The following is a 26740-nucleotide window of genomic DNA, read 5'->3' as shown; positions in this document are numbered from 1 at the left end:
TCTTTTGTGATTTTATGCCTGGGGGATTTAATCTGAGTCAATTTGGCTTCTCCAGCTCCCCCTCCGCTGAGTCCAAAGGTCTGATCAGCGTTTCCAGTGGACCCGCCAGCAGCTCTGCCGTCTGAGGGCCCGAGCTCCACCCCAGGGGGACCGCGGGTGCGACGGAGGATGGTCTGAGCCTCGCTCCCTGAGCTGCCGCTCCTGGGTCTTGGGGAAATAAAGGAAGAGCAACCAAATGAGAAGAGCAAAGGCTGTTTATTCAAAGCTTGCTACAGCAAGGGAGTCAGTCAGCCGTGGTCACTTGTTTTCAAAGAGACTCAAGGGCAGGCAGAGGGGTGGGTAAGTTTTCTTTATAGCAGGAAAAAGGACAGGATTCCGATGTGCCTTCTCTGGAGGCTGTCGACGGCGTGGGGAAGCTGTAAGGCGGGTCCCTAGAAGCTGGGTGTCCTGTGTGACTGGCCAGGGGCGCGGATTTGACTTTCTCTGGTTGGCCCTAAGTTGCAGTATGGACGAAACTTAGGGAAGTTGTCAGTGCTGGCCATTTCGAGCCAATTGTTCCAGAAAGTTAGTGTTTCGCTTTCTGAATTGTTACTAGACATAGTCTGCTTACAAATGTGACCTATGGATCGCCTGGGTGTTTTCTTGTTGATGACGAGTTGGTTTGCGGGTCGGAGTTCTGTTTTTCCACGTGCTCTGGCCACTGCCTGGGTGTCAATCCCTTAGTCTACGGTGCAGATCAGTCTCTCCGTGGCTCCTCCTTCCTTCCCTTCAACATGCGAACATCCCGCGGCGGTCGAATCGTCACGTATCTGATTTCCCTCATTCAGCCCCTCTCCGGCCCAGGCCTTCGCTGCGCGAAGAATCACGGTGAGCGGCGCAGGCCGGGGAGCAGGCCGGGCGTCGGGCGGGCCGTACACGTCTCCCAGGACTGGCTCCGCAAGGGGATTCTCAGCTGGAAGGCTCTGTGGTCCGTGAGGGGTTTCAGGGGCGGGCCTGCTATAGATGGGAACTGGGGAGAGATGGGGGACACCTGAGGCGGGGGCAGGTGGAGGGGCCCAGGTTAGCCCTACTCCCTGCGTAGAGCCGCGGGGAGGCGGACGTGGCGGGGCTGGGTGAGCTGTGAAGGCTGCGGGAATCGCCTGGAAAGGGCCTCTCGCCTCAGAATGCGGAGACGGAGCGTACTTAGGCAGCAGTAGTAATAATCATACCAGAGCGGCGCCTGGCTGGCTCCGTCGTGGAGCATGTGCCCCTTAATCCCAGGGCTGTGAATTCAAGCCCCACGTTGGAGCCTACTTAAAAAGTTAAAAACGAACAACACTTTCACTGCGTCGGAGTCACTGCTCTGAGCCTGCCTAGAACCCCTACCACAGTCCTGTTACCATCTCCACGGGGCAGGTGAGATCCTTGGGGCGCAGGCCAGATGGCGCCCTAAGCGCCGGAGGGGGCAGAATGCTAGTCTGCAAGATCAACGCCCTGCACCCTCCGCTGCTGCTTCCTGATTCGAGGTCCTCGTCCGTGATGTGCGCCCGACGCGTCACGAACAATTCGCTGGAATAAAATCGGCGCTAAGTGCGAGGCATGGCTCCAAGCATTTGCAGGTATTAACTCCTTTAAGCTTAGTATGGGCCCGTTGAGGGGAAGAACGGTGATTATCGTTTCCATTTTAGGGAGGAGAAAACTGAGGAGCTACGTGGCACAGCCTCTGTCCCTGGAGTCTGCACCGACCACTGTCAACAAGCAGGGCCACGGCTCCCTCCGTCGAGGCCGGAGCCACCCAGCGCTCCCGGCGAGGGGCCGGCCCCGAACGGGGCTCCTCGCCTTTCTGGACGCTCTCCGCAGAAAAACATGCCCCCGCACACACGCCGACTCCCCGCAGGAAATTCAGGTACCCCCACGGGCCTTTCCACGGCAAGTGGGCGATGGGGGAGGACGTCGGGGGTGAATGTTTCAGCCAGGGGATATTCTCTAGTCTGGAACAAAAGGTCAACAAGAAGTCAAAAGACTTTGAATTCTAAAAGACTTACTTTATTGAGAGTTGACATACAATTCCGTAGCTACTTTTATTTACTTCACAGAAAGCAGCTTCTCCGGGACGCCTGGGTGGCGCAGTCGGTTAAGTGTCTGCCTTCGGCTCAGGTCTGGATCCTGGGGTCCTGAGATCGAGTCTCCCGTCAGGTTCCCTGCTCGCGGGGGGGGGGGAGTCTGCTTCTCCCTCCCCCTCTGCTCCTCCACCCCCCCCACTTGTGCTGTCTCTGTCTCTCATATAAATAAATAAAGTCTTTTTTTAAAAAGATTTTTTAATTCATTTATTTGACAGAGAGAGACACAGTGATAGAGAGAGAGCACAAGCAGGGGGAGTGGGAGAGGGAGAAGCAGGCTTTCTGCCGAGCAAGGAGCCCAATGCGGGACTTGATCCCAGAACCCCGGATCGTGACCCCCAGAAGGCGGACTCCTGACTGAGCCACCCGGGTGACCTGAAATAAATAAAATCTTAAAAAAAAAAAAAAAAAAAGAAAGAAAGCAGCCTGTCCTTAGAGTCCCCATCTTTGGATCAACTTAATTACCCAGCATGTCTCACACATCTAGCCAGCTGAACACTGCTGGAGGAACTCTCATAATTCTGCCGATTTATGCCAATGCACATTTATGGGGTCTAATCCCAGACGGGAACACAACTTGGCAGCTCTTCCTTGTACCAGATAAACAGTCACACCCATGCTCACGACGGCCACTCCAACCCATCCGCAATGACTCTTTGAGCTTTAAAAGTTTTCATGTGTTAGAAGTACAACTGCACAAATTTTAATTCACATCCGCCAGAACTTTTATCCAGTTTCTCCCTCTACTTGGGCTCTTGACCTTTTATTTTGTTTATTTGGATAATTATTGATTTAGAGGCTATCATGCCTGGCGCTGGGCTGGGCTCTAGGACCCTACCATGGTCTCTGTTCCCGTGGAGTTTACAGCCCAGAAAGAAAGACTATCAATCCACAAATAATCACAAATATGATGAGGGACACTTAAAGGAAAGTAGAGAGATTATCAAACGTGTTGATGTGGAGGTTTCAGGAAGGCCTCCCTGGGGAAGTGGCATTTCAAGCTGAGTCCTGAAGGATGCTATGTCAGTTTGGCATGCTTTGGGCTGCACACAACAGAAAATCTAACCAACAGTGAAACCACAAGGATGTTTATTATTTCCTTAAGAAGCCTGGAAGCCGGGACACCTGGGTGGCTCAGTCAGGCGTCTGCCTTCGGCTCAGGTCATGATCCCAGGATCCTGGGATTGACCCCCGCATCGGGCTCCTTGCTCACTGGGGAGCCTGCTTCTCCCTCCGCCTGCCTCTCCCCCTGTTTGTGCTCCCTCTCTCTGGCAGATAAGTAAATAAAATCTTAAAAAAAAAAAAAAAAAGAAGCCTGGAAGCAAAGAGTTTCAGGGCTTTTAGGAGGCTCAACAACATGAAGAGCCATGAGTTGATATCACTACAATTTTCTTGGTTTTTCCCTCAGTCTAAGAGGGTTGCCATAGATTCAAGTGTGACTTCCTTACATAACATCATCTCAAAGCACAAAGAAGAGAAAGGGCTCTGGTTCCCAAGCAGCTCTCTTTCAAATGGGCACAAAAATTCATCCACAGATTCCCAGGAGTTTTCCTCTTGTGTCTTTTCTCCCAAAAGTGGGTCATATGCCCACCTCAGGCATAGAGAGAAGGGGTTACCATGACTGACTTAGACCAGTCAGGATTGATCCCATAGAACAGTGACCCTACTCTAACCTTCCTGAAGATCTTGCTGCCTACTGGATCCCTCAAACGAGAATCAAAGGGTCTACCAATTCTGGATATGGACGCCTAGATAATAAATAATAAATAAACCTTCATACCAATAAAAACAAACTTTTAAAAGTCATCTTAAAAGAATCAGAGAAGTAACAAGATTTGAGGAATTGATGAATTGAGATGCTGAGATACTGAAGAGGATGGGAAAGTGGAGACATGAAGCCTCCTCTGAAAGCTGCTTATGCTTTGGGGCTTTGTTCTGGAAAAGGCTGAGCTGCAATTCTGGAAGCCTCCAGGGGCTAGGGTGGAAATTTCAAAGTCAGGTGGTTCCGACTGCTAGTGCCCTCAGGAGCTGGCAAAAGAGTAAGTTCTCTTTAGAGGAAGACAACATTATCTTGAACGTCAGGGTATTTCTATAAATAATTTTCTAAAACAATGTCCAGATAACGCAAGGATATCAGACAGCACGAATAAGAACAGTAGGTACAATAGGTAACAGAAATAGACTCACAGGGTCTCCAGATACTGTGATGACCAGCACAGATTACAAAACAATTATGCTTGTTATGTTCAAGGAATAAAAGCCAAGAATGGAAAATTTGGTTGGGAAATAGAAATTTTTAAAAACGATACTGTAAATGTTAAACAGGAAAAAAATGTAAATTCTGAAACTTAAAACACAATAACCAAAATTAAGAACTGAGAGCTAGAGATAGTAGAAAGGAAAATTAATGAACTGGAATATATAGATCAGAAGAAAATACCCAGAGGCGCCTGGGTGGCACAGCGGTTAAGCGTCTGCCTTCGGCTCAGGGCGTGATCCCGGCGTTATGGGATCGAGCCCCACATCAGGCTCCTCCGCTATGAGCCTGCTTCTTCCTCTCCCACTCCCCCTGCTTGTGTTCCCTCTCTCGCTGGCTGTTTCTATCTCTGTCGAATAAATAATAAATAAAATCTTAAAAAAAAAAAAAAGAAGAAAATACCCAGAATGATGCATAATGGAGTAAAAACAAAGAAAATGCAGAGGAATGGGTAAGAAACATGGATGTCGCAATAAAAAGGTCTAAGAAGAGGTCATAAGGAAAGAATGGACATAGGCAATATTTGAAGAAAAAAATGGCTCAAAAAATTTCCAGAATTGAGGAAACACATTAAATCATAAACCCACTGCCTTATATATTAGTGAAATTGCAGAAAACCAAAGATAAGGAGAACATAGTAAAACAGTCAGAGTAAAACAGACAAATTACCTTTAAAAGCCACAACGCTCAGAGGACCCACATTTCCCTATTTCCAAACTTACTGCGGAGCTACAGTAATCAAGATGGCCTGGTGTTGGCGTAAGGGCAGACACACAGGTCAACGGAGAATTCAGAGTCCAGAATAAATCTTCACGTTTATGGTCAACTGATTTTCAACACCGGTGCCAAAAATTCAACAGGGAAAAGATAGTCTTTTCAACAAACAGTTCTGGGACAATTGTATATCCACATACAAATAAATAAAAGTGGACACCTACCTCATGTAATAAACAAATATTAACTCAAAATGGAACAAAGACCTAAGCGTTAAGAGCTAAAAATATCTTAGAAGAAAAAAAATCTTAGAAGAAAACAAACATAGAAGTAAATCTTTGTGAACTTAGGTTAGGCAATGGTTTTCTAGATAGGACACCAAAAGCATAAACAACTAAAGAAAAAATAGATTAATTAGACTATATGAAAATTTAAAGCCTTTGTGCTTCAAAGGATCCCATCAAGAAAGTGAAAAGAAAGGGCATCTGGCTGGCTCAGTCAGTAAGGCAGGCCAGGCAACCCCTGATCTCAGGGTCATGAGTTCCAGCCCCATGTTGGGGGTAGAGTTTATTATTTATGATAATTGACCATATACTAAGCCATAAACTGGTTTCAACAAATCCAAACGGTTAAAGTCACTCAGAGCTATTCTTTAGCCACAATGCAATTATGCTAGAAATAAAAAACAGAAGGACAGCTAGAGAACCCCACGTGTTTGGAAATAAAACAATACAGTTTTAAATAATTCAGAAATCAAAAAAAGTTTTAAATAATTCATGAATCAAAGAAGAAATTATAATGAAATTACAAAGTCTTAAATAATTTTAAAACACTACATACCAAAAGTTGTGGGATACAAGCTATTCTCTTGATGGAAATTTACAGCCTTACATAGTTAAATCAGAAAAGAAGAAAATACAAAAATTAATGAACTAAACATGCATCAAAAAGTAGAAAAAGAACAGCAAATTAAACTTGAAATTAGAAATAAGGAAATAATAAAAATAATTGGAAGCATACATACACACAATAGAATAAAAATAAAACAAGTTGGTACTTTGAGAAGACTAATAAAACTGATAAACCTTTGGTGAAATGAAATAGAAAAAAGAGAGAGAGAGAGAAGGCTGGAATGAAGCCTGTCAGGGATGAAACACAGGGCATTTCTACAGTCCCTGCAGATCTTCAGAAGAAACCAAGAGAACTTTAAGCTAAAGCGTTGGAAAATTTTTATGGAATGGATAAATTCCCAAGGGGAAAAAAGACAGTTTATAAAATACCCAAGAAGAAATAGGAATTCTGAATAGACCAATAACTCCAAAGAACTGAAACCCTAGTTTAAATTTTTCCTACAGGGGCGCCTGGGTGGCTCACTCAGTTAAGTGTGTGCCTTCAGCTCAGGTCATGAACCCAGGGTCCTGGGATCGAGTCCCGCATGGGGCTCCCCACTCAGCAGGGAGTCTGCTTCTCCCTCTGCTCCTCCCCTCACTGGTGCTTGCTCACTCTCTCTCTCTCAAAATAATAAAAAGTAAAGAAGGGAGGGAGGGAGGAAGGAAGGAAGGAAGGAAGGAAGGAAGGAGGAAAAAATATTTTCCTACAAAGCAGGTTCCAGGCCCACATGGCTTCATCAGCAATTTCTGTCAAATATTTATGGAAGATATTAAGTCAATATTGTACAAACTCTTTCAGAGAAAAGAAGTAATTACTTTTGCCAACTCATTTTGAGCTTAGTACAATGTACTGTAAATATATGTATTTTTAAAATTTTCAAAGAAAGGGAACATGGAGGAATAGGAGGACCCTAAGCTCACCTTGTCCTACGGATACAACTAGATGTAAATAACCTGAAACTTTCTATATATTAATGTTTTGACATTCTAGAAAAACCTTTCCTGGCTTGGGAGAGACAATTCTGAAGAGATGGCAGAGGGCCCGGCTGGCAGCGTCATCCACGGCCGTCCCTCCTCTGTCCGGCCCTGCATCCCAGGAGGCAATACTACTCTGCCTTCATCATCCCAGGGCCAGGTGCCAGGCAACTAGGGACCAACCCTGTAGCCCAAAGCCGGCCACAATTACTCAAACTAGCCAGTCCTAAACCCTTCCTGCCTCGCCTTTTCCCCAGAAACCCCAATAACGGCCCAAATCCTCCCACATCCCACTATCTCTGTCTCCTGACCACCGTGGTGTCTTTCCAATGTGTCTCTGTAATTTTTTTTTTTAATCAGCAAAGATGGGTTTTTGTCTCCTGTTTCTAGGACCTGTGTGTTTTTTGGGTTTTCCTCCCCTCTGCTCTTTTCTGTCTCTTCTGTGGACTGACCACCTCATAAAAACCACAAAATATGTAATCTTGATACCAAAACCTGATACACTATGAGGAAGGAAAATTATAGGTAAACCTCATTCATGAACAATGACACAAAAAATTCTAAAGAAAATATTAGGAAGTTAAATTCAGCAATATGTAAAAAAGAATGCTACATCATGTCCAAGCTGTGTTTATTGTGATTTAGTAATGCGCTAAGTTTAACTTTTTAAAATATCGATTAATGAATTCACCACATTAACAAGCCAAACAAGAAAAATCAGAGGTCATCTCCATAGCTGCAGGAAAAATATTTAATAAAAAAACCCTGAAATATATTTAGGATACAGAACTCTTAGCGAGGGCGCCGGGCTGGCTCCGTCGGTAGAGCATTATGACTCTTTATCTCAGGGTCGTGAGTTCAAGCCCCACACTGGGCATGGAGCCTACTTAAAAAAAACAAAGCAAAAAGATTAGAATGAAGAAACAAAACTATTGATATTTACAGAGAAGGACTGTGTGCACAGAAAATCCCAAGGACTCATAGCTAAGACACATCTTTCCCTCTCACAGCCAACCCCAGGACGCCCGAGCGTCAGCTCTCATCCTGCAGTTCTTCACGAGCCAATTCCACGGAGAGACGTTCCCCTGAGGGGGAGACAGAGGTCCTCCGGGATCGGCAACGTTGCTCTGAAAGAGTGGAAGCTAAGTCAAAAAAGACAGGAAAGGATAAACCTTCAGATTAAAAAAAAAAGCCTTTTTAAACAAATATTTTATTTATTTATTTGACAGAGAGAGGGAGCACAAACAAGGGGAGTGGCAGGCAGAGGGCGAGGGAGAAGCAGGCTCCCCACTGAGCAGGGAGCCTGATGTGGGGCTCGATCCCAGGACCCCAGGATCATGACAGAGCCGAAAGCAGACGCTTAGCTGCTTAGCCGACTGAGCCACCCAGGTACCCAAGAAAAAGTCTTAACATAAAAAAGAAGTAAGAGCAAAAGAGACAGTTACATAAGAAAAAAAAAAAAAGGACAAAACCAAACCAAACAAACCCAAGAACGGTCCGTGAATACATCAAAGGGAAGGAAGAAGGGAAGGAAGACCCACTAGAGAACGGAGACACTGAAAATGAAGACGTACAGAGGAGACAGGGAGCCAAACCTGGGACATTTTACACCCCCCTGTTCAGTGGTCCTCGCACCTCCCTTCAAAATAGTTTATACACTACTTGCTAAATGCATGTTTTAGTAGCCCTAGAAATGAAATTTTAGGGTTTTTTTAGTAGCTGAAAACAAAATTTTCAAGAGGACAAAATTCTACCTCACCTCATGATTTTTTACAAATGTAGATAAATGTAAACTTGGTTTATTATGAGGCTGTTGATTTGATCTGTACAACCATAAATTAGGAGCACATTGAATTAAGGGAGACTTTTGCCTTTTCTGGATATTTTATATACACAGAGTCATACAACATGAAGTCTCTTGACGTCTTTCACTGAGCAGAATGGTTCTGACGTTCATCCATACCATAGCATGTAACTGTATTTTGTTCCTTTTAATTGTAGTTCATTGTATGGACAGACCACATTTTGTCTGTCTGTTCTCCAGTTGATGGACACTTAGGATGTTTCCAATTTGGTTTCCATTTTGGTTACTATGAATAAGGTTGCTAAGAACATTTGTGTGTGGGGGCACCTGGGTGGCTCAGTCAGTTAAGTGTCTACCTTCGGCTCAGGTCATGATCCCAGGGTCCTGGGATCGAGTCCCCCGTTGGGCTCCCTGCTCAGTGGGGAGCCTGCTTCTCCCTCTCTCTGCCTGCCGCTCACTCTGCTTGTGCTCTCTTTCTCTCAAATAAATAAATAAAATCTTAAAAAAAAAAAGAACATTTATGTGCAAGGCCTTACGTGGCTATGTTTTCATTTCTCTTGGGTAGATGCCAAAAAGTAGAATTGCTGGGTCATATGGTTAAAGTATGTTTAACTTTTTGAGAAACTGTCAAGTTTTCCAAAGTGACTATCATTTTTTATTCCTGCCAGCAGTGTCTGAGACTTCCCATTTCTTCACACCTTGCCAACAAATGTTGTTAATGTCTGATGTTTTTATTATAGCCATTTTGGCGGGTGTGACAAGGTTTGCACGTGGTTTGGATTTGTACGTCCCTATCATTAATGATACTGACCATCATCGTATGCTTTTATATCTTTTTAGGCGAAATGTCTATTCAAACCTTTTGCCCATTTTTTTATTGAATTGTTTCTTTTCTTTTTATTGAGGTGTAAGAGTTCTGATAGTCTCTTCTGGATAAACACCCATGTTGTTTTTCAGTAGAATCGTCTCTCTTTTTTTTTTTTTTTTTTTTGAGAGAGAGACAGAGAGAGCAGCACAGGGGGAGGGGCAGAGGAAGAGGCAGAGAGAGAATCCTACGCAGGCTCCATGCCCAGCGTGCAGCACAATGTGGGGCTTGATCCCATGACCCTGAGCTTTGACCTGAGCCAAAATCAAGAGTTGGATGCTTAACCGACTGCGCCACCCAGGCGCCCCTTTTAGCCACTAAATTTAGAGTAATTTGTTACAGCAGCCACGCTAAACGAATACAGATAGTGTTAGTCCAAATATTTTTTAAACTATTTTTTAAAGATTTTATTTATTGATTTGAGAGAGAGAGACAGCCAGCACGAGTGGGGGTAGAGAGGCAGAGGGAGGAGAAGCAGGCTCCCCACCCAGTAGAGAGCCAGATGTGGGACTGGATCCCAGGACCCTGGGATCATGACCTGAGCTGAAGGCAGACGCTTAACTGACTGAGCCACCTGCATGCCCCATCCTGCCTCCTTCTTATGAAGACCTTTGTGATTTACATTTAGGGTCTGTTCAGATAATCCAAGATAATGTCCCCATCTCAAAGTCCATACCCTTAATCACATCTGCAAAGTCCCTTTTGCCACGTAAAGGTAACACTCACAGGTTCCAGAAATTAGGACCTGGATATCTTTGGGGGCCATTCATCAGCCCACCACACTCTCCAATACAAACAGAGTGCAATGTGAGTCACAAATACCAGCCACATTTATAAGTCCAAATATTTTAGTAGTCACATTTTAAAAAGTCAAACATGGAATACTACTCAGCCATCCAAAAAATGAAATCTTGGGGCGCTGGGTGGCTCAGTCAGTTAAGTAGCTGCCTTTGGCTCAGGTCACGATCCCAGGGTCCTGGGATCGAGCCCCGCAGCAGGCTCCCTGCTCAGCGGGAAGCTTGGTTCTCTCTCCCACTCCCCCTGCTTGTGTTCCCTCTCTTGCTGTCTCTCTCTCTGTCAAATAAATAAATAAAATCTCTTAAAAGAAATGAAATCTTGCCATTTGTGATGACATGGATGGAACTAGAGGGTATTACGCTAAGTGAAATAAGTCAATCAGAGAAAGACAATTATTTGATCTCACTCATATGTGGAATTCAAGAAACAAAACAGAGGATCATAGGGGAAGGGAAGGAAAAATAAAACAAGATGAAATCAGAGAGGGAGACAAACCATAAGAGACTCTTAATCATAGGAAACAAACTGAAGGTTGCTGGGGGTGGGGGTGGGGGGATGGAGTAACTGGGTGATGGACATTATGGAGGGAACGTGATGTAATGAGCATGGGATGTTATATTAGACTGATGAATCACTGACCTCTACGTTCACATTACATGTTAATTAATTGAATTAAAATTTTAAAAATGGAAAAAAAATCTTAAAAGTCAAACCCAAAGAATACAAAAACACTAATTTAAAATGATATATGCACTTCTATGTTTATTGCAGCATTATTTATAATAACCAAATTATGGAAGTAGCCTAAGTGTCCATCAAGAGATGAATGAGAGGCACCTGGGTGGCTCAGTCAGTTAAGCGTCTGCCTTCAGCTCACGTCATGATCCCAGAGGCCTGGATTGAGCCCTGCACCAGGCTCCCTGCTCAGTAGAGTCTGCTTGTCCCTTTCTCTCTCCCTCTGCCCCTGCCCCCGCTTGTGCTTGCGGGCACACTCTCTCTCTCACAAATAAATAAAATCTTAAAAAAAAAAGAATATTCTGTAAAAAAAAAATAGATGAATGAATAAAGATGTATGTGTGCATGGGTGCGTGAGCGCGCACACACACACACACACACACACACACACACACAGAGGAATACTACTCAGCCATAAAAAAGAACGAAATCTTGCCATCTGCAAAAACATGGATGGGTCTACAGAGTATAAAGCTAAGTGAAATAAATCAGTCAGAGAAAGACAGATACCATGCAATTTCACTCACATGTGGAATTTATGAAACAAAAATGAACAAAGAAAAAAGAGACAAACCAAAAAACAGACTCTTTTAAAAAAATTTTTTAATTATTTTGGGGGGGGGGTGCAGAAGGAGAGAGAGAATCTTAAGCAGGCTCCACACTCAGAACAGAGCCCGACACAGAGCTCTATCTCATAACCCTGAGATCATGACCTGAGCCAAAATCAAGAGCCAGACACTTAACTGACTAAGCCACCCAGGCACCCCCCAAAAAACAGACTCTTAACTACAGAGGACAAACTGATGGTTACCAGAGGGGAGGTGGGTGGGAATGGATCAGATGGTATACTTATCATGATGAGCACTGAATAATGTCTAGAGTTATGAATCACTATATCGTACACCTGAACCCTTATCGTACACTATAACCCTTATGCTAACTATACTGGAATTAAAAAAAAAGTCAAATGAGACAAGTGAAAATAATTTTAATAATCTACTTCATTTAACACAATAAACCCCAAATATCATGTCAACATGTAATCAATACAAAAATTATTAACGAGATATCTGAGATACCTTGCACTTTTTCATGCTGAGTCTTTGAAATCTGGTGTTCTTTACTTATAGGACATTGCAATTGAGACCAGCCACATTTCAAGTACTCAGTACCCACAGTGACTGGTGGCTACTGTATTGGACAGCACGGCCAGCTACTCAGCTGGAAAGTCATTGGAATAACTATTCAGAAAAGGATTACAACAACATGGGCTTTCTATTTTTAATACTTACATAAAATAATTTGTACAGACTATTCCTAATGTTTGATACTGATCATTAAACAATGGCCAAGACGCTTTTGAAAAAGGACTAAGTGGGAGGACTTGCCTTATAGACAACAAAATTTGTTACGAAGCTGCAGACTGGGAGTGCCTGGGTGGCTCAGGTGTTAAGTGTCTGACTTCGGCTCGGGTCATGTTCCCAGGGTCCTGGCGTCGAGCCCCGCACTGGGCTCCCTGCTCAGCGGGAGGCCTGCTTCTCCCTCTCACACTCCCCTTGCTTGTGTTCCCTCTCTCCCTGTGTCTCTCTGTCAAATAAATAAAAAATCTTTGGAAAAAAAAAAAAAGGAAAGAAAAGCTACAGACTGTGGGGACACCTGGGTGGCTCAGTTGGTTAAGCGTCTGACTCTTGATCTCAACTCAGGTCTTGATCTCAGGGTTGTAAGTTCAAGCACCATGTTAGGCTCCACGCTGGTAAAAATAAAAAGAGTAAAGCTACAGACTGTGTAGTATTGTGCAAGGATGAACAAATAATAGAACAGAGGGTCCAGAATTAACCTCTGCAAATATGGACACTTGATTTATGACAAATGTGACTCTGTGGAGCAGTGGGGAAGTCGCAGCTTCTCCACAAATGGTGCTGGGAAAACGGAATCTCCAGATGGAAGATCCCTACCTTCCAGTATAAATAAAAATCCACTCCAGGTGAATACAAGTCTTAAATGAGATAGGATGAAAGTGACAGAAGATTTTTTAAAACCAATGGGGGAGGGGGGTGCCTGAGTGGCTCAGTCGGTTAAGCATCTGACCCTCGGTCTCAGCTCAGATCTTGACCTCAGAGCGGTGAGCTCAAATCCTGCGCTGGGCTCCTCGCTGGGCGTGGAGCCTACTTAAAAAAAAGAGAGAGAGAAAATGGAAAAAGCACTAGACATAATGACCATTATATCCAATTTAAAAACATCTTTTCATCAAAGACACTGTTAAGAGAACAGGCACAATATTTCTAATATATTACCTGCCCAAGAGTTCATATCTGGAAGAACTACAAATCAATACGGAAAAGTCTAACAGAAAAATATGCAAGATACTTGAGTAGACATGTCACAGAAGATATCCAAATCATCACATGACAAGTGTTCAACCTCATTTATACGCACGGAAATGCAAATTAAACCCAATACAAACAAACTCACCAGAATAGCTACACAGAAAACCTTAAGAGTTGGTAAGACTGTGTAACAAGAACTCTCAAACCCTGTGGATAGGAGTAAAAATTAGTACAACCACTTTGGCACTCTCTAGTTAGGCTGAAGAGACTCTGACCCAGCCATTCAACTCCTAGCTGCCCTGTACGCCCAACAGAAATACGTGTAATTTTTAAAATTTGAGCATATTTGGGGCGCCTGGGTGGCACAGTGGTTAAGCGTCTGCCTTCGGCTCAGGGTGTGATCCCGGCGATCTGGGATCGAGCCCCACATCAGGCTCCTCTGCTGGGAGCCTGCTTCTTCCTCTCCCACTCCCCCTGCTTGTGTTCCCTCTCTCGCTGGCTGTCTCTATCTCTGTCGAATAAATAAATAAAATCTTTAAAAAAATAAATGAATAAATAAATAAAATTTGAGCATATTTGAAATAGCCTAAAGTTGGAAACAAGCCAAATATCCATCAACAGTAGAAGAGAGAAATTGTGGTATATTTCTCAAATGGAATCCTATATGAAAATGAATAAATGACGGTATATGGAATGACATGAAATGCGTGCTTAAAAAGCCAGACATACAAAAAAAATGTTCTAATTCCATTCTTAGAAAGTTCAAAAATGGGTAAAATTAAGTGTGCATTCTTCACAGTAGTGAAAAGGTGGAAACCTCGTGACCATCTATCAACAGATGAATGGATAAACAAAATGTGGTCTATCCATACAACAGAACATTATTCAGCCATAAAAAGGAGTGAAGCTCTGAAACACGGGTGAACCTTGCAAACTTTATGCCAAAAGAAATAAGCAAGACACAGAAGTGCTTCCAATTATTGCAGTTCTTACGAGAGGTTCCTAAAATAAGCAAAGTCATAGAGACAGAAAGTGGATGAGAGGTTACCAGGGGCTGGGAGGAGGGGGGCAATAAAGCTTTTATAAAAAACCCTAAATGGTTGCTACATTTGTGGTGAGCATAGCACAGTGTATAAACTTGTTAAATCACCACGCTGTACACCTAAAACTAATGTAACACTGTGTGTCAACTATACTAAAAATCTTTTTTAAACCCTAAATGGTTGTTTTAAAAAAAAAAACAATCACCACCAAAAAGACACCTGGGTGGCTGAGTCGGTTAAGCATCTACCTTTGGCTCAGGTCATGATCCCAGGGTCGTGGGATCGAGTCCTGTGCGGGGCTCCCTGCTCAGCAGGGAGTCTGCTTCTCTCTCTCCCCCCTCTCTGCCGGCTGCTCCCCCTGCTTGTGCTGTTTCTGTCAAATAAATAAATAAAATCTAAAAAAAAAAAAAATCACCAAAAAACAACCACCAAAACCCCTAAATGATTGTTTTAGGATTCATATTTAGGTGGTAAAAATAGAAAAAGCAGGTAAATGATTATAATAAATACGACGGGAGGAGAGTCGTCCCTTCGCAGGGGTGAGGAGTCTGAACACAAAGCAGCATTCTGCAGGGCTTTTGGGTGGTTGCTGCGAGGAGTTTCACTTTAGAATCATCCACTGAACTATACATTTATGTTCAGTACAATTTTTAAATGTGTGTTATTTTACACCATGCTTTTTTTTAATTTAAAATTCAGCAAGACTGAAGTATTGGATTGGGAGAGGATGGCTTGTTGCGTAGCAAGAGGCCTCTACCACAGGGGTACAGAGCTTACCCGTCTCACAGAGAGGGGAAGAGAGTTCTTTCAGAGGACAGCATGTGAAAGCCCCCCACGTACAAAAGAATGTGGTGAACCTGAGGAACTGAAAGGTAAGCAGCTGAGTTCTGAGGGGGCCTAGAGAACAAGAGGGAAGAGGTATGTGTGATGAAGTCTGAGGACTGCAGAGGCCAGACAGTGGAAGGCTGGGCAGCCAAATGGGGGTGTGTCAGACACTGTCAGAAGGGAACAGTGGGATATCGCTGAGATAGATAGATAGATGTATATGTGTATTTTTTAGAGTGAGAAACAGAGAAAGAGAGAGAGAGAGAGAGACAGGGGGAAGGGGCAGAGGGAGAGTGAGAGAATCTGAAGCAGGCTGTACACCCAGTGCGGAGCCCTATGCAGAGATTGATACCAGGGCCCTGAGTTCATGACCTGAGCCAATATCAAGAGTCGGACACTTAACCGACCGAGCCACCCAGGCGCCCTATCACTGAGGTATTTTAAAGCAATGAAGTGGCCTGATCACACCAGTCAGCAGGTCATTCTGCCTGGACTGTGGAGAATGGATGGACAGCACCAGGGGACCAGTTAGGAAGCCATTTCAAGAATCGTGAAGGTTGGTGGAAGATGGGACTAGGGTGGAGACACTGGAGAGGTGAGGAATACCGTGTCCTCGTGCCTCATGTTCACTTCACAACTCTGTTCAACTATATGCAGCACTATCTTCCTTTCTTTTTTTTAAGTTAAAAATATTTTGTTCTACTGTGTATCCTATGACATACTGTACCTTACCAGAGAAGCCTGCACATACATTTTGGGTACAGAGTTACGCACACAAGACAATGGCCAATGTACTTTCTGAGTGATTTAAGGGATTTCCAAAGGTTATATTGACTATGTCACTGTTGCCCCATGTACTGACTTTAGAACCTAACCTTGGTGTAAGGTACAAGCCCACTGTTGATGGATTTAAGAGATCCTTAGATGTGGTGACCGACTGGAATAGAAGGCAGAAGGAGAACGATTCACCGAAGAGTGATATTCCCAGATCTCTCGCCTGAACAACTGACTAGATGGCGGTTCTGCTTATTGAGACGGGGCCCGCTGGGGCAGGCGCGGTCGGAGGGTAGAGATGATCGCTTATTTTTCTCAAGATTTTATGAAAATTTTCAAAACTGCAGAAAAGCTGACAGACTGTCATCCGTATACTTACCACGTAGGTTCTACAACTCGCTTACTGTTCCATTTTCTTTTTCATATCTTCCCACATACCCAGAGGAGTTCATTTTTGAATAAGCTGAATTTATGGTGTCTAAGAGACTTTACAGGCTACTAGGCTAGAGTACAGAAGTACATTTAAAGAGCAGGCTGCGGGGCGCCTGGGGGCTCAGTCGGTGAAGTGTCTGCCTTCGGCTCAGGTCATGATCCCAGGGTCCTGGGACCGAGCCCCGCGTTGGCTCCCTGCTCAGTGGGGAGTCTGCTTCTCCCCTTGCCTCCTGCTCCCCCTGCTTGTGCTCTCTCTCTCCCTCTCTCTCGATCTCCCTCTCTCTCTGGCAAATAAATAAATAAAATCTTAAAAAAATATAAAGAGCAGGCTGCACATGCTGCCTCCTCTTCCTCACCTCCCATTCATACTCCATTCCCTAGAATGGGGCTGTTTTTTAAAAAGTTTATTTTTAAGTGATCTCTACACCCAAAGTGCTTGAACTCACGACCCTGAGATCAAGAGTCACATGCTCTTCAGACTGAGCTAGCCAGGCACCCCTAGAATGTGGCTCTTTTTTTTTTTCCTTAAGATTTTGTTTATTTATTTGAGAGAGAGAGAGAGAGATCGCGCACGCAAGGTGTGTGTGGGGGAAGGCAGAGGGAGATGGAGAGGGACAAGCAGACTCCCCACCAAGCAGGAAGCCTGACATGGGGCTTGATCCCAGGACACTGATATCATGACCTGAGCAAAACGCAGACGCTTAACTGACTGAGCCACCCAGGTGCCCCTAGAATGTGGCTTTTAACATCTTCCTTCTGAAGATGCTTTCACTAAGGACATTGACTACTGAGGACTCCAAAACTGAACTCATTATCATCCTCCTGTAAAACCTGCTCCTCCTTCTGGACATTCTACCTTACAGATACCTAAACCTCAAATTCGGGAGTCATTCTAAGATATCTTCGGCAGCAAGCAGGGTCTGTCAATCCCATCTCTTAAATATCTTTTTTTTTTTTAAATCTTTAAAGATTTTATTTACTTGACAGAAAGAGAGCAAGCGCATAAACAGGGGGAGCAGCAAGCAGAGGGAGAGGGAGAAGCAGGCTCCCCACTGAGAAAGGAGCCGGATGCGAGGCTGGATCCCAGGACCCTGGGATCATGACCTGAGCTGAAGCCAGTCACTTAACCAACTGAGCCACCCAGATGCCCCTCTTAAATATTTTTAAAAGATATCCTCTCCCTCTTCATCCCCTGTACCATTAAAGTTCTGGATCACAAAATTTCTCAAAATTTTGATATCGAAGAACTACAATTTCAATCTCTGAAGTAGTCCCCGTCTCTATCCTTTCTCTGGCGTATCTACTCATGTCCACCTGTCTATCCATCTAATTTACTTTTTTAAAAAAGTCTGTTCACTGGGGCACCTTGGTGGCTCACTGGGGCACCTTGGTGGCTCACTTGGTTGACCTCCTGACTCTTGATCTCAGCTCAGGTCTTGATCTCAGGGTTATGAGTTCAAGCCTTGCGCAGGGCTCCAAGCTGGGCGTGGAGCCTACTTAAAATAATATAAAGTAAAATAAAAAAGTCTGTCACATCACTTTTCATTTACAATTTCTTTTTAAATTCAATTAGCCAACTTATAGTGCATCATTAGTTTCATTTACAGTCTTTTAGAGGTGCTTCTACCCAGGTTGGCATGACTTCCATAGTCCTTCAAGATCTGCCAGAAAGCATGACTAAACCTAAATTTACAACCTCATCCCTAGTTACTCACCCACACCATTTTTACCACTTAATGGCACTTCAAACAAACCAATCACGCTGTTTTGCTTTATTGCCTCCTCCACGAAGACCTCCCTGAAAGCTAGGCTAGGTGGCTCCCACAGAATCCTGAGAATATATCTATCATTCGATATACAAGTCTCCACAGAGATAAAAAATCCTTGAGGGCGGTGTTTTAGTCTTCTTTATGGCCACAATATTTAGACTAACCACTTAAGAATACTCTGCCTAACACAAAACAGACCCTCTGTTTACTTTAGGGGAACTCTGCATACATCCAGTGCTTTGTACACTCTTTCCATTCTTGCAAAATCCTACTCGAAACCTGAATTCCTTCCCGAAACTTCCTGGGTCCCTCCAAGTAGTTAGGGGCTCTGACTCCTTTATCCACTGCCCCTGAGCTTAATAAATTACATCTTAATATTTCACCTATACAACTAACTGCCGTAAATGTTAACACTTTCCCCTTTTCTTGGTAACTAATAGCAATCCTATCCATGCTTCTGGGCTCAATCCACAGCCAACTACCCTGATCCCTAGAGAGAATTACTTCTTTTAACTCTCAGCTCACGATGCTTACCATCAAAGTCTTTCATTATCGCTGCTTACTACCGCTGTCCCGGTGCCCTCCCGGTCCATTCCTTGGACTGTAACCTTCTAGGGCCTGGGAGGGCGGTCCTACCTGACTCCCCCACCAGCACTTGGAGGCGCCGCGCTTGGCAAATGCAGCTGTAAAGCATCTCCGGGAAGCTCCCGAAACGACAGAGCCCTTTGGAGACGTCCCTGCCGGCGGCTCCGCCCACCCCTCCACCGGCCGCGGCTCCGCCCCCTCCCCGCGAGCTCAAGCCCCACCTCAGGCAACGGCGGCAAGCGTGTGGGAGGGGTCGGGGAAGAGTGGGCGCGGCCCCTCCCAGCCCAGGCCCCGGGTCCCCGCGGCCGTCGGAGGATCGCGAGACCGCCGCCAGACGCCGCGCAGGCGCGGTGACGCTCTTCGAGCCCGTGACCCAAGCGCGAGGCGGCAGGGGCCGGCGCAGGGGCGGGAGCACGCGGCTCTCGCTCGCGCGTTGAGCCCCGTGCTGATGGACAGGCGAAGGAGCGGCTAAGACGCAGCGTGGTTAGAGGCAGCCCTCCGGCCAAGGATGAGTAAGTAGATAAATACTAAGCTCGGGAGAAGGGAGTGGGAGGTGTCTGGGGCTGCTAGGTTTCAGCTTGTCCCTCGATGGGCTGGGACGGCTGTCGTGCCCCACCCTCCGCCGCCGTAACTGGGGCCGGGGAGGTCCCGCTTTCTGGTGACTTGGCCTGGCGGCAGAATCACAGAGGACTTGGCCTTACGAGTCTTCATTTCGATTCTTCCAGCTCCGCGTTCTTGGGAGCAGCCTCCAAGGACCGAAGAGTCTTGCCGCCCCGTGGTCCAGCCCCCTCCCCTCAGGCATGGGCGAGATACTCCCGGAACTGGACTTCCAGGTTCCTGCTCGGCTGTCTACTAGAGGTTGGAAAAGGCAAACCTGAACACCACCTCTGCTTGAGGCCGCCCTTGCCTTCGTGAGCAGAGGCGCCAGGCTCCAGTTAAAACCCTTGCGGACCTCCTGCTTCACCACTGCAGCCACATCTCCAGAGGAGACCACCAAAAGCTCGGGCGCTCTCAGCCTCTGTGCTTCTCCTCCAGACCGTCCTTCTGCCTGGGCTGCCCCTGCCCGTTGCACCTTCTGCTTCTCCTAGAGCAGCTCTGACCTCAACCCCACAGAGGCTTTCCGTGTATTCATGTTGCCCTCAGCCCTGCTCCCCCTTCTCAGCGCCTTATCTGGTGCCCCGGGAATACTGGCAATCTGGCAGCCCCATGCAACACCCCTTATCACACCTGCTAGGCTGCTGGGATGTGAGCAACTTGACAGAAGGGGCTTATCCCCTGCTGTAGCATAGTGCACATTGAAGTGTTCAGTAAATGGATATTGAATGAATCAAGGTGTGGACTCCAGGGCTCAAAGTGAAAACTTAAAAATGTCAGGCTAGGGAGTGCCTGGGTGGCTCAGTCGGTTAAGCGTGGGACTCTTGATTTCAGCTAAGGTTATGATCTCAGGGTTGTGAGATGGAGCCCCGCATCAGGCTCTGCTCTCGGTGCAGTTCTGCTTACGAGTCTGTCTCTCCCTCTGGGCCCCCCTAAATGAAATTAAACTAAATTAAAATATTAGGGTGTGCTGTGGTACTTTTGGGGCTCACCAAAGACAAACAGTATTTTTTTTTTTTTGCCTTTAAATGATGCTAGCTAGCTAACAAGGTGACACTCCTTGTCAAATATGTGAATAAATTCAAGATGACAAATAGTGAAGTGAAGCCGTTTAGTTATGGTAGCATCACAGCCCGTGGAGTGGTTCTGCTCAGTCAGTAGGGATAGGGCAGTGGGCCTCAGAGGCCAGTCCCTGAAGAACATCCGGGCAGGCTCGGGAGGGTGTGTTTGTATGTGAGATGTTAAAGACAGTGAGGAAGCCAAATCCAAGAGGTGTTTACTGTAATGAGTGTTCAAGGAGGGTGGGGTTCCCCCAATCTCATCCTCCAAGGCTCTAGGATGACTCACTCTTCCTTGGGCTCAGGGGTGGGGCTGATATTTCTTCCCTGAGTTGGCCCTGCTCTCCCTGGCTCTTGTCATCCCCATTGTCTCCAGCCACCAGAGCCACATTCCTCAGATAGTAAGTGTTGAAGCAGTTGGTCTGTTCATCTCCAGGATTCAGGTTACAGCAGAGGGCAGAGTCTCGCCAGAAGTTATGTCGGGGACCACACAGGTCCTCAATGAAGGCCGATTTCTGAAGGAGAAAAGTAAAGCAGAGATGATGGGGAGGGGGCTACCCGAGGTCAAGCATCAATACTGGGGTGTTCAAAGTCCCCCTTCCCGCAGCTTCTAGTGCTATCTCCCTGGATCCTTTCCTGGGGTCCAGAGAGAGTTCAAGGCGGCCTTGCACAGCTAGATTCCTTGTGACAGACGTAAGTGCACATCTGGAAATGCCTGAAGCTTGAGGCCCAGAAAAGGCATAATAAGAACTTAGAGGTGGGGAGCAGATCAGGTCAGGAATGAAGACTTTGGAAATCAAGAAAAAAGATCTTCTCCACTAGTCCTCTTTATTTCTGTGAGCAAGTCTGAGGTACTGAAGAGAAGGGGTAGCTGGAGTTGTAGCCCTCTCTCCTCCCTCCCCTGCCTTTCTGTGGAGACTATGACCTCCTTCTGCCCCCACTCACCTTCTCCTCAGCACAGCAGGCCTGCTCTGGAAACGGCAGGTCACAGCAGTGGGTGGTCATGTTCCGGATCAGCCCAGGAATCTGTTTACTATGTTGGTAGGAAAGGGGAAGGGGTCAGGGTCTTTCTGCATCCCTAGGCATCGAAGTGGTGCTTGGAGACCATGGTGTTGCTCTTACCAAGAGTACCCCAGAGGGTGCACAGAAGGGAGGTTTTGGGGAAAGCAAGAGAGTTGGGGAAGAATTGGGCAAGACTCACTGCTTGCTAAGAACTCTTCCATTTCCACAGAGGTGGCCCATGAGGTCGGGGGTAACTCGGCTGAGGTCAAGGGTCAAGATGTCCCGGTCATAGTTGGGGTAGGGAGCCCGACGGGCAAAGCACTCATCGCGGGCAGGACTAGGAGGGTAGTGGCAACACGAGTGCTGGTGGGTCTTGACAGACTGTTCCCGATCACAATATCCATCAAGGGCATCCTCCCACTGCGGGCCAGAGAGAGGGAAGTCAGAAGCCTGGAGACTTGGCCCTTTCTCTTCTGACCCTCTGCTTCCCTTACTGCCCTATGCTATGAGGTGAAGGGGCCAAAGGGGAAGGGCAAGGAACCAGAGGACTGGGATTGGCAGCCGTGGATGTATGGCGCTGGGAAGGTGGAAGGATGGAAGCACAAATGAGGCTTGGAGCTGGTCACAGGACATGAGCTGGAATGGTAGACGAGGGGGTCAGGTAAGGCCAGAGCTGCACGGGTGGATGGCACATGAGTGCATGTGTGGGATCAAGGGTGGATGAGGCCAGGAGTGCAGGATGAAGGCTCAAGATGAACAGAGTCAAATGACGAATACAATGGATGCACAGACACTTGCAAGCAGATGAACGGGCAGACGTGCTCACACTGGGGAGGTACGTGGACGAACGGATCAGCAGGATCAGAGGTCGGAGATGGGCGGGCAGGCAGACGGGCTCCTGGGACCGGGACGCCCACTTACGGCCTTCCATGTACAGGTGTGGTTGTTCCCCTGCCGGCAGCAGCGCTGGAACTCCCCCTCTAGCCGGGTCAATGCTTGCAGCTGTCTTTGGATGGGGTCAGTAGCTGGGAGGTTGCGTGGCACAGAACGGAAGCGTCTTAGGTGGCAGATGTTCTTGACATTGTCCAGTGTGGGTACCCCAGGGGGGAAAGGCAGCTCGGGGCCTGAGGAAGTACCAGGCTGGTGGCTGGGGCAGGCCCGGAGCTGGTAGTGTGGCTGGGGAGCTTCCTCCTGGAAGCAGGAGAATCGAGCCTCCCCCTGCTGTTTGCAGCACCGGTGGGGTCGGGTCTTGACCGAGAACTCGGCCTCACAGAATCGGGTCATTGCGTCCTCCCACTAGAGCAAGAGGGATGGATCAGCCCAGCAGCCCAGTGTCCACATTCCTGTCTTCCTCCCAGGCTCCAGAAAAGGACCCTGGGCAGGTAGATAAGAAAGAAGCAGAGGCTGTCCTCTGCCCTCCCAGCACACTGGGGAGGCTCAAGGTAGGGCCAAGAAAAGGGTCCTGAGTTTCCTACATACCCAGGCCTAGAAGTCCTTCCGACGTACACGTACTGTTTGGAAGTTAAAGGACACCCCTGGCTTCAAGAGCCCAACTCTTACCACGAGTTTTGTACAGTCCAAGCGGTTTGTGCGGCTGTGACAGCGGCAGCAGCGGGAATATCCAGTCTCCAGCAAATTGAGGGTCTCACCCTGGCGAGTAAGGTGGGAGAAGCCAGATTGTGGCAGGTTCCAAGGGCCATACACCACATGCTGACGATTAGGAAGGCAGATCTGGTCCAAATTGTCTGGAGAAGGCCGCCCAGGGGGGAAGCCATCCAGCCGGTGGCCCCAGCCACCTCGGGATCGGCCCTGTTGGCAGTGCAGGGCTGGATTCCAAGACTCAGGCTCAGGGGGGCTACGGTCCATAGCTGGCTTTTCTAGAATGGAGAAAACAGAGTGGGAAGGGGAATGAGTAGAGGGACAGAGACAGTCTGAATGAGCTGGGAGGACTGAGAACTTGGGGTTGAGGAGAAAGGGCTGAGAGGACATGGGATAGAAATGAACTTGTGGTTTTACCTTCAGAATGACCGATGGAAAGGAAAGAGAACTGGGGCATGAAAGATGTCCCTTTTATAGCCCCCACAAATCAGACCTGCTCCCTGTGCTGCTTCCCAAGGCTCAGGCTCCCTGCCTCCCTCCCCAGGGTCCTGAGCACAAAAAGCAGAGGGATGGACAGACCAGAGCTGTCACTCACCCTCTCTCTGCTTAGATGGGAAGGTCATTTCCTCCTGATGTAGGAAAGGTGGGTCTACTGGGATAGAAGGAGATGTTTAAGCAGAAGCCATAATGGGATGGGCTAGAACAGGGGGACCTGGCCAGCTGCCACTCATAAAGAGGAAGTCAGTACAGAAGCAAGTGAATATAAATGCTTTTATGCCATTTAATCTCATAACTTTATAAAATAAGTCTTATTTCCCCATTTTTACATATGAGGAAACTAAGGCTTGGAGAGACAACTTACCCAAAGTCACACAGCTAGCAAGTGGCACAGCCCCCAAAGCCCATGCTCCTTAGGCAGGAGGGTAATGAGGAGAGGGAGTCACTTACTTTCCTTCTGTTCAACAGGGACCTGGGGAGGGGGCAGCTCTTCTTGGAGGGGGATGGCTTCCTGAGGGAGAGGGGGATCCGCTACAAGACAGGAGTGAGGGCACAAAGAAGCAAGGATCAGACTGGTGTCAGCAAGACTAGCAGGTTGGGGGTGAGGAAATGGGCAAGCACTCACCTTGCTTTTCCACAGGGAGTTGGGGAGGGGGCAACTCCTCCTCTTGGGCAGGGATGGCATCCCGAGAGGGAGGAGGCTGCACTATAGAAGGGGGGTATGTGAGTAGACCACCCTTTCTTCCAGCCGGGGCAAGGAATGGGCAGGGCCTTCTCACCTCTCCCCATCTGAAGAAGGGGAAGTAAGCCAGACTAGAAACCTGGAGGGGCAATGAGAGGGGTGCACGGTGGACTTACCTTCACTCTGTCCCTCAAAATAGGAGCCATGCTGAGGGGTGTCAGGGTGATCCATGGGGAGGGCTCGGGACCGGGGTGGGGAGGGGGGTGCTGCATATCCAACTAGAGGTTAAGAGGGGAGATGGTCAGAGCTGACAGTTTCTCCTAGCCACCCCCCATCCCATGCTGCTCCCCCAAACTCTTACCTTCTTGAATGTGGTAGGTGAGGGGCTCTGGCCCCAGCTCCCTCTGCCCTGGAGCCTCGGAGCCTGGAAGATGAAAGGTGAGTCGGGTGGTTTTGAGGAGCCCTTTCTTTGTCCCAAGCACAGGATGTGGGGGCAGTAGATGTCAAGGGTGTAGGCAAGATGACCAGGACACCAGCCAGTCCTTCTGTATTGCTCCTGTCCCATGTGCCCTAATGAATCCACCCACCCCCGCCCAAACCCACCTAGGTGTGACCAATTGGGTTCTGAGAAAACCGTGATGCTCTGACAGCCTCACCTCTACCAGGCTCAAAGCCTTGGGTCTCGCGAGTCCAGGCCTGAAGGGAATGTGACATATGGGGCTAGGAGTAGGGGTAGTGGGATGGTGGAGGCCCTGATCTCCTGTCAGTGTCTCTCCATGAGGGCTTCCGGGCTCTCCGCCTCTCAGCCTCTCAAGTTTTCCAGAGGAGCAAGTCTGGACTTTGGACTGGTTGGGGCTTCATCTGCTCACCTCCTCTAGGCTGTTTAAACATATGTGGACCTTCTGTTAAGGAGCCCACCTCAGACTCTGAGTGCCTCCCCTTCAGCTGATGCCAGACCCTCCTTAGCTTAGGTCTCGATTTAGGACCTGGGGACTGAGATGATTCAGGACTCCTGAGGCAAATCGCCCCATAGCCACAGGGGAAAGAATCGCCTGTAGCTGATCTGCAATCACAGAAGACTAGCACCTAGGAAGGACAACGAGACACGCCTGACAGAGACTCGGACCAGATCTCAACAGTCTCCCTTGATAGCATTTTGTCCAGCATGCAGCAGACGTGTGTGTGCTAGTAGAGGGACTGTGTCTGGTCCCCTGTGGATGGACACCGTCTCAACTCTTCTAACCGGGCAAGGAGTCAGTCAAGGCCCTCTGGGTCAGCAAACCAGTTTCAAGCAGCCTGGGGGCCCCATTCTTTCTCTCTCCCCTGCTTGATTGGCCCCATATATACATCTTCCTGAGGCAGGAACCCCTCACCCTGGGAATCCACCCACCCGTTGTTGTCCATTTGACTCCCAATTTTATGTCTCCTGGCAGCAATCTCTAGGAACCCCTCTTTAGTGCACCTGCTCCCCTCCCTGTTTAAAGGCCCCAGTGCCCAGGCCCACCCTGGGTCTGCTCAGAGCTGCAAGGCCAGGTATAGAATCACCCTGCTGGTGAAGAGCCATTTAGAGGATGGCTGGACCCCGGCCCCAGGCCCACGCTGGTCGAGGCCTCTTCCCAAGCGCTGGCTCCAACCCCAACTCACCTCCCTCTGAAGTTACAGAAGTAACAGCCAGACAGGCCAAGACGAAGGCTGCTCTGGACATGGTCCCCATCCTGGGGCAAGGACTGGTCAGTGGCACCCAGGAGGTGGCTCGTCTCAGGCAGATCTGGAGGGCTGGGCTGCCGGGAGCCTGCTTCTCCGGTTGGTGTGACTGCTGTTGTGAACCTCAGGGCTGGTTCCTTCTCCTTTTATACGGCTATCTGGGGATAACTCCCTCCCTCCTATTTCCTGCCATGACTCAGTCCCAGCTGCACCTCCTCTGGCGGCCACTCCTCCCAAATTCACCCTGAAGTCTCCTAAGAGAACTGAGGAAACAGGGCTGAAGGGAGGAGAGTGTTCTTATGATCCCCAGAGAAATGGATTCTGAGACTCATGGAGGAAGAGATGTTGAGACCTGGGGGCGCCTGGGTGGCTCAGTCGGTGAAGCCTCGGCCTTTGGCTCACGTCATGACCCCAGGGTCCTGGGATCGAGCCCCGCACTGGGCTCCCTGGGCTCCCTGCTCCGCGGGGAGTCTGCTTCTCCCTCTGTCCCCCTCCCCCCACCACTCGTGCTCTAATAAAGAAACAGAATCTTAAAGAAAGAGCGAGTGAGACCTTGTTTTATGCCTCAGCTCCTGTCTTCGTGCTGCCTACTGTGCAGCAGGACAGCCTGCTGAATTGGGGGTGGGGGGGAGCAGGGCACTAAAGAGTTCAGGGCGGGGGACAGGACAGCTGCCCCAGGAGATCCCCTACCAGTGAGAGGCCAGGGCTGCC

At 47.6% G+C, this 26740-nt stretch overlaps 1 protein-coding gene across 1 annotated transcript; it reads right to left on the bottom strand.

Annotated features, from left to right (window-relative positions):
- Positions 1–236: 236 nt before the first annotated feature.
- ECM1 (extracellular matrix protein 1) lies at positions 237–26514 on the bottom strand. Its single transcript, XM_087866253.1, is given in 13 exon segments — positions 237–1970; positions 18842–20897; positions 20900–21059; positions 21490–21577; positions 21746–21966; positions 22468–22842; positions 23107–23423; positions 23741–23797; positions 24094–24174; positions 24269–24349; positions 24502–24603; positions 24687–24749; positions 25970–26514. Coding segments are annotated over 12 exon segments (1683 nt in total). The 5' UTR covers positions 26040–26514; the 3' UTR covers positions 237–1970; positions 18842–20829.
- Positions 26515–26740: the final 226 nt, after the last annotated feature.

This window comes from Ursus americanus, chromosome 12 (genome assembly GCF_024610735.1).
Source record: "Ursus americanus isolate L20-20 chromosome 12, mUrsAme1.1.p, whole genome shotgun sequence".
NCBI lineage: Eukaryota > Metazoa > Chordata > Mammalia > Carnivora > Ursidae > Ursus > Ursus americanus.
This window is presented reverse-complemented; position numbering and strand designations above follow the sequence as displayed.